The sequence below is a fragment of the Megalobrama amblycephala genome, linkage group LG2 (genome assembly GCF_018812025.1).
Source record: "Megalobrama amblycephala isolate DHTTF-2021 linkage group LG2, ASM1881202v1, whole genome shotgun sequence".
Taxonomy (NCBI): Eukaryota; Metazoa; Chordata; class Actinopteri; order Cypriniformes; family Xenocyprididae; genus Megalobrama; species Megalobrama amblycephala.
The window spans coordinates 47317882-47334821 of NC_063045.1; the positions used below are offsets into that span (position 1 = coordinate 47317882).

Consider the following 16940-nt stretch of genomic DNA (forward strand, 5'->3'; position numbering starts at 1 on the left):
AGAATTTGTGGCTCAATCACACATGTAAATAAAAATGTTAACACTCAAGTCTGATTTAATAAACATAAATCCAGTTAAATGCTCACAGGTCATATTAGCATTGTTGTGCAATTAAAAAAAGAACAGCAGGAAATTTTTCAAAGTTTAACCAACAAAAGTCCTCAATTCCATTGGGTATGAGGGGGGTGATTCTAATATGATTAAAAAAAGAGATTCCCAAATAACTAATTTTATGTACATAAACTTATGATAAAACAAATGTACTCATATGTTGGTGGAATGGGTGAACTGTTTACTTAAAATAAATGGTTAAACCTATAAATCGGTGTCATTTTAACCCTTTTGATTCAAGTTCTCCACTCAATATGATCGTATAAAAACTATAACGTCAAAAGAATTCTGCCCCAGTTTTGTCCCATCTTATTTTAATAGTGTTATTCAGTAGAGTTTTAAGTGTCCTGTCACTTTGTCAACAAGATCAGCTGGTCCAGGTCCCACGCCAAGAACCGTCCGAGACCCTGGTGCAATTTGGGTTCTTCCAGCGTCTTGGATTAAGCTGACCGGAAGTCCGACCTCTTTGGCGTGGGTCAGCAGCTCCAGCAGACAGTCCTCGTCTGGAGCCTTGACCACCACTTTGGGCTGGCCGCAGTATTCCCACTGTTTCAGGAGCTCTGGGTTTCTGCGCTGGACCTGCTTGTAGGCCGACACCGCAGCATGAGAGCACTGCGCCGCAGCTTTACCTTTGCCCATCTTCAGATCAGTTCGGACAACCAGGATCATTTTGAACTCTCCGCTCTCTCCCATCACACTGGCCTCGCTGCCAGCACTGGCGCTGTTTCCTAAAGCCGCCATCATGCTGCGGGACGATCTGCCAAAACGTCCACTGAGGTGCCATCCGAGGCAGAGCCCACACCCCACACCTGCCAGTATACCCAGAGCGACAGGCCCATACAGAGAATCCATCATACCTGATGAAATACAAAGTGAATGGCAGTGTTGGGTAAGTTACTCTAAAAAAAAAAAATTTGTAATTAGATTACTGTACCAATTACTCTCTCTTAAAAGCACTGTGTTACTTATTAATTACTTGTCTAAATTCCATATCAACCTTGACCAGTTGAACAATACAAGGATAGACACGGAAGTGCTCTTTTAATTCTTTCAAATAAATAATATAAAATTGCATTAATAATTCTTGAACTGACCAAAATATTTAAGGGGAGAAGGTTACATTAAAAACATACATTCACTATTATATATATTTATATAGAATTGTTCTAAAGTCTATACAGTATTTAATGCAATTACATCAGAAGTAACTGTAATTCATTACTTTAGTCTTTCAAGGAAAAAGTAATTAATTACACCCAACACTGGTGATTAGTGATGGAACATCAATGCAGTTCTCTACCCTTACACAACATTACCATGGTAACCACAGTACAAAGGTTAATTTTACTACAATAAAACTTATCTACCATACAAAATGACATTAAATGACAGAAAGATTCTGATAACATTGTATGGAGGAAAACACATTCATTTATTATGTCTTTATATTAGTAAAAATAACAGTTATAAACATTAACTATACTAATAGTCACATCTGATGTAATAAGAAGCCAGTTTGCAATAAATCTAGTGTTTAAATCAGAATTGATCATATTAGCATTGAGGTGCAATTGAAAAGAGCATATGAAATGAAACTATATGACAGAAAGATTCTGAAAATAGTGTATGGAGGAAATGAAATATTCATTTTTTGTTACTATGGTAACCATGGTAATTTTGGTAAGAATATGTTATAACGCGCACTAAGTCAAATGAGCATTAATATTCGTGTTACTATATTCTATAAAACGAATCACTTCGTGCACATATGAATGTCTCTAATGCCATTGCATGTTCATGGCAACTGCTGACAATCTGGCCGGCTAGAACAATCTAGTTAAAACGTGTTCATTTAAACGACCCTCTGAATTAAACTAACCATTGCTGATGAGACTATTTAGAATAAATGTATTTAAGACTATTTGAAATCGGACTCACCAGCAATCAAAATGATTCAGCAACCTGAAGTTTCCTGCAAACTCCACGAGCCGCTTCTTTCAACCCGACGCGGGTTGATGACGTCACGAGTTTAAAGAAACCGCGGAAAACCGATAAATATGGAGCAAAATTTGCGTCAGGATTTTATAATGAGTATTTTATCCGTATTCACGACTATTGTAAATCGGGCACCTTCATTTCTCACCTCTTTTTTAGGCTCTTGATTTTTTTTTCTGGATTGTAGAAAGGAAGCAGGCTATAGTCCATCATTTCACTAGGCTAAATGTGTTTTTGTCTTGTTTGCCTCTTTATGCCTATGACATTTGACATTGTAAGTGTGATTATGTTACAAAATCTAGTAACCTACCTGCTGATACAGATTTTTTGAGAATTATGGGTTACTTAAGGCACACCGTGATTTTGCCAAGTAGCCTAAGACATGTTCCTGGATCAACATATTTAGTTGATCCTGGAACATTCCAGTCTGAAAATTTAGTCTTAACCCTATTCCTACCCCTAAACCTAATCCTACCCATAACTTATCCCTAAAATCAGAGGGGAAAAAGGGGTGAATAACATGACATAGAAACACCTAACCCTGGTTGCAAGCCTAAACTTGACATAAAGGGTAAACTTGTCTCTCAAATCTGATGGTTGATTGAAATATTATTCCAGGATCAATAAAGATGTTGATCCAGGAACATGTCTTACTTGGCAAAATTGTGGTGACCCAGCTATATAGTCCATTTAAAGGCAGGTGCATGCAGTAACAGCTGCCTATCTGCTCCCACAATTAGGGCCCAATCTCATATCCGGGTACTTTTAATTCTTTACTCTTTTAAACCCCCAGAGGCCCAGCCTAATTTAAGATAGTGTAAATAGGCTTTGAAACCAGACACTGTTTTTTGGCCTGGTCTCTCATGGTTTTCACCCTTAGTGTACCCTTGGGAGAGCAGGTGTGCTCAGGATTGTGTAAGACTCACACTACTGACAAAATGTTCTTGATTTTGACATTCAAGATTGTCTTACCTGCTGGCTCTTTTGTTGTTGTTTATCTAGGTTGCGGTTCATCTGCTGATTTGACACCAACAGTGAAGGTTATCCATCTTCAGTGAAGGCGTTATGTGAAATCGGTAATTGTAAAGAATCCAAAAACGAATACAATTACAAATGCACATTACTTAATGTTAGGCATGCATTTCAGCTGAGAATTTGCAGGATGGGTCTGTTTTTTTCTGATGTCTTTGTGTTGCTGCACAGTGAAATTTGAGAATCGAGAACAAGTACTGAATGTTTTTTGACAAACAAAAGAAAGAGATGTGAAAAGATCTGGTCCAAGATAAAGCCTGCATCAAACGTTTTCACAGCAACGTGCAGTACCTTCTGCAGTGATGGCACTGCTAAAAAAACTTTTTGTTTGCGTGTTGTCAAAACCCTGCAGCACTTGGGGTTATTTTCGGTGCGTTTGTGGTGGGCCTCAGGGTTTTTTGTGTGGTTGGTAACTGGAATGAGAGTCTTTCTTTATATAGACTGTCATGCCACTGGCCTATTTAGTGCATGTGAGATCACACTAGGGTATCGTTAAGCGCACAAATACTCATCCTTCCTGTGAGTTTGTCACATGCAATCTTTTACTCTTATAGTCACCATGAAATCAAAATTCTATTCTTACTTTTTTATGGAATATTACAGTATTTATTATATATGATTTATTCATGCATGAGTGCTTTTTTTTTTTTTTTTTTTAATAATAATCTCAGTTCAAAATAACTTAACCTTCCTCTTGCAATGACATCTCTTCTGTTCTCTGATGACGTGTTTACTGGTGCAAGGGCGGGACAACCTGTCACTCACATGAGATCACAGCAAACCACAACCATCCAATGATTTAATCAGTACCCAAAAAGAAAAATCCCACCCTACATGTTTTCTTGTTTGAGAAGCCGTTTTACTCAGATATACATCTTAATAGCGAAGAAATGACTATTGCAACTTTCATGTCGACTTTAAAGGGATAGTTCACTCAAAAATTAAACTTCTGTCATTTACTCACCCCTTTTATCATTTCAAATGACCTTTTCTTCTGTAGAAAGTTTAGCACAATCTCTGGGATGGTCACCATCTAGTTTCATTGTATGGAAAAGTGTAGTGTGACCATGTTAAATATCTCCTTTTGTGTTCCACTGAAGAAAGTAAGTCATACAGATTTTGAATGACATGACAGTGAGTAAATGATGGCAGACTATTCATTTTTAGGTGAACTGTCATTTTAATGATAATGATGGGATGTTTAGGTTCCAAATTTAAAAAAATCTGAAAAAGAACAGGCAGATTTGTTGGTTTTAGCCTTGGCATTCATGATGATTCTGGCAGTGCAGATGGTTGTGTCACTGGGTCATGCACAGGTCTGATTGGGTTACAGTAATTTGCAAAACACTGCAAAGAACTGCAGCCGCCAGAATGATCAGAGAAAGAGAAGAGAGAGAACAGACAAGAATGTGAATGCAGCCACTTACCCTTTCCGTCTTACTCTGTGTGGGCCTAAAAGACATTTTAAACATTGTGATTTTCTGTCCCTCAGGTGCCTGAATCTCTATAATGAGATGGCTGAAAATGGGACAGAGTTAAAGTTTCCTTGAAGAACAGTGGGACTGTGGGACCAGCAAAATCAGAGCTCTGGAAATACAGGTCAGCCTTGCAGGCTTCCTTCTAATGTACTAATTGACCTTACTATAACAGAAATGTGCACACTTAATGTTGTACTTTTGGCAATTGAAAATTCAGATGTAAATCCATTATATTGTTGCATCCTGCAAATTCACAAGCAGTATTTTATAAGGAGTTATATTGTCTTTATTGTCACTTTTGAACAGTAGTGTGTATATATACAACTTTTGTATGTGCATATAAATGTACATGTTAAGCAGTAGAAGCAAATGGATAAGAAGAGGTTCTGTGGATGAGGCCAGTCCTCCTGCTGCAGTACTTCCTGCTACAGACACTCATGTTGAAGTTGATCAAAAGGTCAAATTCCAAAAATGAAATCTAAATGCTTGACTCTTTATGCCTCAAAAAGATTTAAGAATCACCATTAACAGTTTCATTTACATCTTAAAGCCTCATCTTAATCCAATAAAAACACTTGCAGCGGTTCTCGCAAATTAAGAATGACGTTCTAACTGTAAGTCGGAGGGAGTCTTTGCCAAGATGGTCTGGGTTTATTAAAACCCCCTGAGATTATTTTAATAGATTTTGTTTCAGTTCTGCAGAAGAGGCTTGAAAAAGCTTAGGTGAGTAAGGCTGTTCTTGCGAAACAGCCTCGGGTATGTAATACCAGTAGTTAAACACTTAGAACTAGGGGCCTCTGAGCGGTTTCCTCCCACACAGCTGAATGTGATAGAGTGTGTGCTCTACGTGCGCTTCAAGAGCACATACTGTTCAAGAAGGCCACTTTAATGTTTACATAGTGTGATGCACATGACAAATCTGTAAATATTGCATTGTATTTAGTTTTTGTATTAGATAATACAGAAACTCGCTTCTTTCAGCCTGCCATCTTCATACTGACTGACTACTTTTCGTTCAGGGGCTGATAATGTGCAGCTTTAATTGTGCTTTAACTGGCACGTTTACGTGGAAAAACACAACTTTCATGCGAAAAACTCAAGTCGCCTCTCAGCATGTGTGGGAGCGTTTAATCAGGCGAAATGCTCTGACTCGTACGACTGACGTGGAAATGATTCTAATATGACTAAGTCTGACATTCCCGGACCAGACTTTGGCTTTTCCAATACGGCGGCTCACAGTTGACGCAAATGACTGCAGCAAAATAGGCCAACGGATGCTCCACTCCCCTGAGCATGTTCCCATTTGTTCACAGCTCATTTTTAATATGAAAAGTAAAGGGATAGTTCTACAGTGAAGTAGTAGCATTGTTGCTTTAAGAAGCTTTTTCTACCTGATCAGACTTTTAAAATGACTTTTAGAGTTAATTATGCACATTTTTAGGTGTCCAGACAATATATATGTTTACAATTTACTTTGACTGCTAATTGTTGAATTTTAAATGTTTTCTACCACTTTTTCTTGTAAGAGACAGTAGAGAGTTGAAATGGAATTACTGAGAAGAGATAGAGGGTTGGACTCAAACTGCTGTTTTCCATTTGAGCACCTTTGCTTAATGTGTTGTTGCTTACTGCTAGGCCACAGCTCCGACCTGGACTGTCTTTTAAAGACTTTAGATGTCAGTCTAGGTTACTTTGCTGCATTGTGCTATTGCACATTTCCAAATCGGCTGTTTATTTGTGTACATTTTTGTATGGCCAAATGTGCACCATCGTTGCGGCCTTGTTTCCTCCTCTTTACTGCCGTCTCTCTTCAGGCAGCACATCAGAAGGTGAAGCTGAGCCTACTGTTATGTAACAATTATGAAATCTTTCTATCTATTTTTAGACTTCAATAGTGTCAAGTCTTTTAGAAACGATGATGAGCTGGTGTTGATCTTGGATCACGTTGTGCATTGATTTGATTGCATTAAAACCCTAATTTATGATGCTGTTATTTTAAAAATATATTTATTTATTTATTTAGTTTTTGAGTGGTTGCGTAATGCCCTCTCTAGCTCAGCACAAAAGCATGCCTTGACATCTCCATCTCTTCCACATAACAAACTCTAATTATTGTTAAACCTGACACCAGTGATTTATGAAGGATGACTTTGCAGATTTTATATCAGACTTGTATAAACAGTTTCTACCTGCATCTTGCAAAACGTTGCATATAAAAACCCCCTATTCATTCAAATCCTTAAAGGGATAGTTCACCCAAAATTTAAAATTCTGGCATCATTTACTCACCCTGATGTTGTTCCAAACCTGTATGACTTCCTTTCTTCTGTTGAACACAAAAGATGGTATTCTGTTTCAACTGTTTTGTCTATATAATGAAAGTCAGTGGGGTCCAAAAATAACACACAGACTCCACTGAAACATTGTTTTTGTGTTCCACAGAAGAAAGTCATACAGGTTTGAAAGAGCGATTACAATTTACATTTTTGGTTTGTACTATCCCTTTAAATACAAATTCAGCAGTGCCAGTGGTCAAACAAACACCTTAACCAAGCTGTGACCTTAAATTTAAACCAAATCCTCACCAAAATCCTACTGTGAATGCTGTGTTTAATCTCTTATATTTATAATAGCCATAAAAGCAAAGCAGCATGCTGTGTAATGGCTTTGAAAGGTCTACAAAGGTCTACACTTACAACTTAATGTCGTATGAAGTGCAGAATGATACCTTTTACGGTTTTACTTTCCTGGAATTCCAGTGATGCAGATTTCTAGCCCTTTTCCAGAAACTCTTCAGTGCTTCCATAATAATATAAACCCACAAATTTCGCTAGGTCTGCAAAACAACATGCCCCCTTCACCAGCAGGAGATGGAGAAACCCAGAGGAACATTTTACAGCTCAGATCATGCTCTTTCTTAGCCAATTAATGAATTCATGTCAGATGTTTCTCCTAAAATTCCTCAGGAGCAATAAAAATAGACACAAATTATACAAAACTGTTAATGTGCACCAAGAGAGTACAACTATAAAATGAATTTGAATGACGTAGTTTAGATCATGTGATCTCGGAAGAATATATTTGGTGTCGTGGCAAATCTGAGCACAGTTTGAGACATTATTCTCTTCTGAATCTCCAGAAACAAATATAAGAAGCAAAATGAAAATCATTTAATCATGTCGTTCCAAAACTATATGATTTTTTGAGGAATATGGGTCTATGTTGTTTGGTTCCCAATGCTCTTCGAAATGCATTATATTTCATATCACTTTTATTTTTGGTTGAACCATCCCTATATGCAATTTGCAATGTATTTTGTCTTTAAAAGAATTCTCATTTTTGTTTTCATGTGGGAAGTGATGAAGAAAAATCTGAGGGAAAGAGAAACAGAAATAGATGAAATGGAAAGAATAGGGAATCTGTGAGCGAGAGAATGAGACAGTGAGCGAGTTGGTGAATGAGAGCGAGGGAGGGAGAGATAGGCAGAAGGAACTTGCTGCCCCTGGTTGGTGTTGTGTAAGACTTGGCTGGCTGTAGCAGAATAACACTCTTATTCTCTCAGTGCTTTGAACTCTGGTACCCTACAGCTCCGACCACCCCTCTCTGCAACAGCAAGAACTCACACTGAGGTGCCCCTCTCTCTCTCTCTCTCTCTCTCTCTCTACCTCTCTCACTCTCTACATCTCTCTCTCTCTCTCTATCTATTTCCCTCTCCCCTTTCCTGCTGTGTCGCACTTCTCTTTCTCTTCCCATAAGTCGTATACCTCTCTGCTCCCTTCTCATTTGTCTTTCACTTTCTCTCACATGTAGTTGCCTGCTTCAGATGTGTCGGTGTACCTTACGCATATGATGAAAGTTTCCGAGGTTTTCTGTCCTGCTGGACTGGCGTGCACAGCTTCTTCATCTGGTAAGAACCACCTGCATGATGTGTAAGCTATGCCATGCAAATGTATTTTATTATAGTTTTTATGGGGATGGTTTCATGCTGCATGCATGTATTTCAGGTTGCATCTTCCTAAAGGCTTGTGCAATAATGTTATTCTGGTGAGAGTGGTTGTGTAACCCACACATCGCTTCCTTGTTGCATATGCGCCTGTAAACAATGTATGTTGTTGGGGCTGAAAGTGAATCCACGTGCGTGTGATGCTTTCACAGCAGTGTTTGGGGTCTGTACGTGTGTGTCTGTGTTGATTCGAATCGATAACGGGTGTTTGGTTCCGTGCTGTGTGTGTGTGTGTGTGTGTGAATGTGTGTGTGTCAGAACGGCACATCGTATTTGGGATCGGTTGTCATTTCACGAGGCTTTTGGAATGAACGAACCCGTTGACCCGCGGTTTCGCTGAGGACACGCCCCTCTCTTACGCACGCACGTACGTCTCTGTCTTGTCGTTGTTCTCTCTCTCTCTCTCTCTCTCTCTGCACCTTGTGTCTTGCTCCATCGCTGATTTTTATCCTCTGTCGCAAAAATGTTTACGTTAAGCTTCTGTTTTGACATACAGGTGTTGGCACGGCCACAGACAGATGCTTCAAACATCTGGTAGGTTTTAGGGAGGGCTGACTAACTGTGAATATCCCTCTGCGTCACACGCGCTACGCAGTTGCTATGTTTCAGTTGGCACCATCTCTGGATTCAAGTGCTGAAAGAATGTACTAGAAACTTCCTCTGGAAAGAGAACTTTCCTGCCCTAAATGTAATCTGAGAAGGTTTAGTGACTTGTTTTTTACGGTTTGGCATGTTGTTAGATTTCTCCTGTTATCTTGCTAGAACAGCAGCGACATCGTGTGGTTGGTTATGTAACAGACGAACCCAGTGACCCTCGGATTCATTGAGGTTTACTAGGAACTGATAAATTAAGATAGTCATGCATAGACTTTAATTAAAACACACTCTCTCTCTCTCTCTCTCTCTCTCACACACACACACACACACACACACACACACACACACACACACACACACATATAATATATATATATATATATATATATATAGATAGATAGATAGATAGATAGATAGATAGATAGATAGATAGATTAAAGAGAGAGAGAGAAGCCTATATTATTATTACACACACAGATTTTGCTTTACTAGGAACTGATAAATTAAGCTAGTCATGCACAGACACAGACTAAGCTCTCTCTCTCTCTCTCTCTCTCTCTCTCTCTCTATATATATATATATATATATATATATATATATATATATATATATATATATATATATATATATATATATATATATATAGATAGATAGATAGATAGATAGATAGATAGATATATAGATATAGATATAGATAGATATAGATATTGCACACACACATTTAGGGTATTTGGTTATTTGTTGTTGTGGTCCGATATTTGAGATTTATTGGCTGCTATTGTTTCTGCTTATTTTAAGATTAGTATTGCTATAATCTAGCACTAATTTAAAAAGATAATGGTGGATTATATCAACTATTTAATGAATGGGTTGTTACTCCATCTCAAGGACTATTTATCCAGATGCATTTATTGTTATAAGCAGTATTTTTTTCCAATTCAGAAAATGTCTTTTATTTTTTCAAAATAGATTTTTTTTAAATTAATTTAGCACACAAACAGTTTATTTTTTAGTTGCTGGTTATGAATTTATTACATATTAAAGCTGAAAATAAACAGATTTAGATTTTAAGATTTAGAAAATATTAAAATAGACATACGGACCTTCATTCTGTTTTGTTTTCCTTCAACTCTACATAATGTCCAGAAGATGGCGCCATAGGCCAGTGTGAGTTGTTGGCCCTGCTGTTACTAAAGACTCCAGATGTTATCTGAGACCGACATGATTTTGCTCCACATTGTGTTTAAGAAATGAATAGACCTTGTTACCTGTTGTGTGCTGAAACTACAAAAGCAGACTTGTTTAGATTTTCAAAATGGATTTCTCTTATCTAGAGAAATAATTCTTGCTTTTAACCTGTGAAGGTGTTGTCTGACCTGCATTCAGCAGTCATGTTTTCCTGTTGATCTTTTGTGACGCAGAGCAAATGTACTTTGTTGGATAACGTAATGGCACGTCTCCAGTCATATGATACGCACTGTGTGATATGTCATTTATCGCTATATTTTTCTGTGAACAGAATTGAATACTAGTAGTTCATTTTTGAGCTTGAACACATACATTTCTGGAAGTAAAAATACAGTTTTAGTGCAGGTTTATCTGGGTGAATCTTATGAAACCTGTCAAAAATATCTGGGTCATCTAGATTACACTTTGCATAAAGAAAAAAAAAATTGAATCGGTTATTTTCATGACAGTTAAACTCCTTTGATGCATACATTGCAAATTCATTATCATTATAATTTACATTTTAATTTGACAGTGCGTTTTGTGATCACTTTGAACTTTAGTATCTTTATTTTTTTGTGCAATGAATATTTTCATTTTTTAACAAAAAAAAATGTTCGAGATCTGCTGTAATTTACAAAAAAAATTATAATGATATTATTTGATTTGTAAAGTACAATTGTAAACAATCATGGTGACATCACCTGATATTATTACTGTTTTTTAAAAAAAGTTTTGGACAGGGCTTTCATTTCTCTTTCTTTATGCAAACTATAAAGACTTATTTAGTCTGTTTTCTAAGGTAAATATATAACCTGAACATTTCCCTATTCATCATCATTTAGTGGTGTTTAATACATTTACTTTCACAACCAAATTTGTATTAATCAATTTTCCGAGAATCAATGACTGTTTTATCCACCGAGTTTTGATCAAGTGATTAAGGACACACATTTAGTTCTCGCTGTTGTCCGGCAGAGGGTGAAGGGTATAATTATTTAAAGAGGACCTGATGTCAATTCAATCCCACTCTTGTGAAGTCACCCTTTCCTACTGGAGCTGTTAGTCCATCAGAAATATGGAAAGGATACATAAAACTGCGATGAAAATGTTCAATATAAATTTATGGAGTTGTAAGTTTTTACTGGCCTCTAATGAATGACAGGTGACCCATATCGCCAGCTCATTCAAAGCTGAAAAAGGCCGTTACTCACTGAACGAGCACCGTGATAAAGGTCTTTATGAAGTTCTCGTGATTTGTTTCTAATGGCTGTTTTGTCTAGTATCTCAGAGACTCATGTGAGTCACAGTTCGACCCCAACATCTCCCTTTGTGTCTCTCAGTGGGAGGCAGGACCACGTGTACTCTACCCCCTCGCAGGAAAGTCACTTGTTATAACTTCAACCAGCGGGCACTTTTATGGACCTCAGAACTGGACTGTGATGTAAATCGCATGTCCACGGTGTGTGTTATATATATAAGTATAGGCTATAATATGTATAGTTATCGTATACCGTAGTGTTTACGTGACACTCTTGTACTTTATGAAATACCATGTCCAAAAAACATGGTATTATCATGGTACCATGTTCAAAAAACACCCGTAGTAGTGATTTTCGTGAATATATTGCTGTCAGTAATTGCTGTTGTCATTGCACTTTTATGGCCAGTTTGGAAATTACCAACAAATCAACAAATTTGAGCATAAAAACATGATGGCATTGTATTTCAGCATTTACACATGAATGAAAGTCGTCATTTAGGCAATCCCTCTTAAAAGAGAGAGCGATGGAGTGTGTGTGTGTGTGTGTGTGTGTGTGTGTGTGTGTGTGTGCAGTTTTCCTCCAGCTATTTACATAGTGTGTTTCCTACAATGTCATTTTGTCATAATCAGCTTTGAAACACGTTTGTGTAGGATGTGAAGGAAAGGGCTAATAGTCCATTTGAAATAAAGCACCTGGCATCCATCAATAAAGAAAGTACACCGCATTTCTCTATATAAAGTTTTACACTGATTATAGAACGTGATAAATGTGTTTAAGTGTTCGCAAATTAAAAAGACCATTAAATAAAATTGCAATTGGTTCCCTGAAGCTGTAACGATATAAATGTCAGGGTTGGGTCAGTGTACAGTGATATTATATTTCATATCATGTTCCAATAGATTTTGTGTTTCGCTGTTTATTAACAAACTTTCAATTGCACTTAGTCAAAAAACAAATAACATGTTATTACTTTTTGCACTTAATATATTTATACACAAGTTAGTGTTATAAAGAGTGAAAAGATTTTTTTTTTTCTAGTCTGTCATGTTTTGACGTTGTAAAAAAAAAAGCTTCAAGAGACTGTTTCAGTGTTTAATGTTTGGTGCTTTATTGCTCCACTGTCTCAAACTTAAATCTGTAAAATTGTAATATAATTAAAATATAAATAACATTATTAATATACATTTGGACAAAAATGCCCAAGTTGGTTAAAATATTTTACAGAACAATTAGCTATTTGTGTTTAAACAGTTAGTCTAAACGTTCATTAACTTGCACGAGCACGCACTTTTCTCTTGCTAAATGTGGCTGTGCCATAAAAGAATTTTAATTCGTTTCAAATGACTAGACACATTTCAACCAAACTCTAAACCTTACATAAAACATTTAGAATTTTTAAAAGTAAGAAAAAATTATATACTTGTTTAATGTCAGATTTTAATTATTTATTTTAATTGTTTTCATTTTGAGGTTATCCCCAAACTTTGCTAACTTCTGAGCATATTTTGTCTATATATTTGTCTAGGCTGGACACACACACACACACACACACACACACACACACACACACACACACACACACACACACACACACACACACACACACACACACACACACACACACAGAGGTTTGTTTTGCTATCAAAGTGAGGACATTTCATAGGAGTAATGGTTGTTATACTGTACAAACTGTACATTCTATCCCCCTACACTAACCCTACTCCTAAACCTAACCATCACAGAAAACTTTTGCCATTTTTACGTTTTCAAAAAAACATCATTTAGTATGTTTATTAATCCATTTCCCCCATGGGGACTGCTGGCTGGTCCCCACAATGTTGGTGATTTCAGGTTTTACTATCCTTGTGGGGACCATATACACATTATATTACAGAATGTAATATAAACCTGTACACACACACACACACACACACACACACACACACACATGCACACTGAAGTTTGTTTCACTATATCAGTGAAGACATTGCACAGACTTCCAGTGAATTTATATCAGGTTAATGATATTTTCTATCTCTTAACCCAACTAAACCTACCCATCACATAAACGTGCAAAACACTAGATTTAAATAAAAACATGTTTTGGCCAAATTATAAGTCTTTTTAACAAGTGAGCAGGAGTAAAATGTCCTCACTAGTCGGTTGTCATGATGTTTCACTGTAGAGGTGAGGACATTTGGCTCTCGCAAGTATAGCCAAACCTGTACACACACACACACACACACAAGTATAAAATTACACATACTTCCAGATTCTGAAGCCCGCACTGTTTTGAGAAATTCTTTTTTGTGTCTGACATGAACTTTACTTAATTATACCAAATCCACTTGCAGTCCTAAACATAAACACGATTGCCCAGGTGCACAGAAACACACACTCGGATACCTCACCCCTCCCTGTCCTCTCAATCGCCTCACAATGGCATTGTAATCGAGCGCGTCATTCGTGATTGTGGGCGGGTTTGAGCTCTGAGTCAGATCTGTACCTGCTTAGGGCCGTGAAACCGCATTTGAGACACACGAAAGGAAAAGGCCAATTTATACGGGTGATGTGACAGGTGTAAATGTGTACAGACGTGCCTGTTTATGTGTTAAAGGTGAAGCGGTACTGATGTTCGGCACAAGGTCTTAAGATCCCAATATCTTTTTCTCTCAAATTTAATAGTTTTTTTTTTCTTTTTTTTTCTATTTGTGCTAAAATGTAGACAAAAGCTCCTTTTTATATCTGAAGAATCTTGTTTATGGGATGAATGAAAGAGACGTTTTCATTGAGTCTTTTTCTCATTCACCAGAAGGGCGATGACGTGACACTCATCCCACGTCTGACTTACTGCTGATAAAACAAAAGGGACACTTGTAAATAGCCTCTGTGTTTGTGCTTGTGCATGTTTGAGTATGTTGAACTGTTCTACAAGATTGTAGGTTTCTAGTAGGTGTTCTTTTTCTGCTGTTGTATGCAAATTAATTAGGTGCTTACTTATTTATTACATGTATTAGAGCTTATTTGGTCATAATGCTTTGCAGTATATTTATTTTCAATCTTGCAAATGTTAATTAATATCTTTTACATTACATAAATATCACATTATATTACCACAGCTAAAAAATTTCTCTTTTTTGTGTTTTCCACTTAGCCTATGAGCTTAGCGTAGCGCTAACATTATAGGAAAAGCTCTTTTGATTATCTAGCGCAAGATAACATACAACATTTTTGATTGATAAAGGGGGATAGGATGTGCAAGCGGATGTTTTGCGTGACACTAAACATCGCCAACTCTCACTGGAATTGAATGATGTTCGATTGCTGCAAATAGCTTTCCTTTTTTTTTTTTTTTTTTATTAAGTAAGGGTTTAGTAAGAAAAATGCTAGAATCCTCTGAATACCATCTGAATCATAGATTATAGGCTGATCTTGTTTACATCCTGTAGCCCTGTAAAAGATTATTCAGTAACACTTTATATTAAGGTTTCGTTTGTGAACATTAGTTAACTAAATGAGTTAACATGAACTAACAATGAACAATTTCTACAGCCTTTTTTAATCTTGTTCATTTCAACACATAGTTGTTTCTGTTAAAATAAGTTATATGCACACGAACAAACAAAAATTATTGTATTTCTGTTAACTAGTTTTAACCAATATTAATAAATGCTTAAAAAAATATATATTGTTCATTGTTTATGTTAGATAATGCAGTAATGCTTTACAATAAGGTTTCATTAGTTAATAACTAGAATGAACAATACTTCTACAGCATTTATTAATCTTAGTTAATGTTAATTTCATCTTTTAATACATTATTAAAATCAAAAGTTGCATTTTGTTAATGTTAGTTAATTCACTGTGAACTAACATGAACAAAGAACGGCTGTATTTTGATAACTGCTCATTGTTAGTTCATGTTCGTTAATACATTAACTAATGTATACAAATTACCTTATTGTAAATTGCCTTCACTTTTCAGTTGCAGTTCTTTGTCCATTTCTAAAGCCAACTGCAGACCATTGTCTCAAAATATTTGTAAGAACATACTCCAGTTGCTAGAGAATCTGTTTCTTTGCTGTTCTGAATAGGAGAGTTGGCAGTTCTGTTCATGATGAGGCCAATAAATTATGAATTACAAAGGCGTTGGTGTTTGTGCCGCTTGATGTCTCTCTGAAGCAGGACACTCCCTTCCCTCCCGACAGATCAAAACAAATTAGGGCATAAATGGCTGGACTTTTAATTGTCTTGAAATCGTGTGATGCATGAAAGACCATATGTGAATGTAACCAGTCAATCAATGCACATTGTGTCTGTTTAAATGCCAATAATAGTCATAAGACTTGTTTGAGGCCTGTCTCGTCGATGTCCTCACCTAATTGTCCTTGGGCTGGACAGCATGTGTATGTTCCGGTGGCATTGCAGTGGGTGGAGGAACTAGAATGAGATCATGTGGTTGAAAATCCCACATTGATAAATCATGGGCTAACCTCCACACATAGACAGACAGACACACACACACACACACACACACACACACACACACACCCAACCACACATTATTTCAACCCAGGGGACGCTGTCTCATAGTCACCGAAACACACACATACACTGTCTCTCGGTCCAGATTGCAATCCGAACATTCTCTGTCATCAGCGATTGATCATGCAGTCCAAAGTGAATTGGATGATGTTTCCTACACACATCAAGTACAAATGAGTTTCACAGAAGCTTTGCGGGTGCCAGATGACCTCACTGGTAGTCTAAAGTCATCATCCAAAGCTTGATTTAGAGCTTAGTTTATTTTTTTTTACCTTACCTTTGCATACTTTAAGTGTGTGTGTTTGTGTGTGTATATATATAGAGAGAGAGAGGGAGAGAGAATTTTAAAGTCAAGTAATCAATACATTTTTCCACTGAAGTAAAACAAAACGTGAACTCTCGGACTGTTTTAATTTTTGTCAGTTATTGTATATTGCCTGTATCTATATTATTATATTATCAACCTAATTCGTGTTTTATAGTTATAGTAAACATGTAATAAGTAATAAATATTAAAAACCTTTTTTTAATCATAAATATTACACAGTTTTAACAAACTAATAAAGTTAATGTGATCAAATTTGTCAATGGTCTGTCATACATAAATTACACGGGTAAGATTTCTGTATGTAAAAAAAAAAAATTGCATAGTTTATTATTAACTATATGCATCTATTTAGCTTAAAT

At 36.6% G+C, this 16940-nt stretch overlaps 1 protein-coding gene across 2 annotated transcripts; it reads right to left on the reverse strand.

Moving 5' to 3' along the window:
• Positions 1-37: 37 nt before the first annotated feature.
• On the reverse strand, positions 38-3098 carry ptrh2 (peptidyl-tRNA hydrolase 2). 2 transcript variants are annotated; one of them, XM_048181656.1, is made up of 2 exons: positions 3079-3098; positions 38-968 (listed from the first exon to the last, which is right to left on the reverse strand). In XM_048181656.1, exon 2 carries the CDS (start codon positions 964-966, stop codon positions 439-441), a length of 528 nt encoding a protein of 175 aa, XP_048037613.1. In that variant the 5' UTR covers positions 967-968; positions 3079-3098; the 3' UTR covers positions 38-438. The 2 variants fall into 2 exon arrangements, with proteins under 2 accessions (XP_048037613.1, XP_048037611.1); XM_048181654.1 differs by lacking the exon at positions 3079-3098 and adding an exon at positions 2050-2188.
• Positions 3099-16940: the final 13842 nt, after the last annotated feature.

Coding starts and splice junctions, on each gene's coding strand:
- ptrh2 (XM_048181656.1), bottom strand. CDS start 966: ATGATGGATTCTCTGTATGGGCCTGTCGCTCTGGGTATACTGGCAGGT.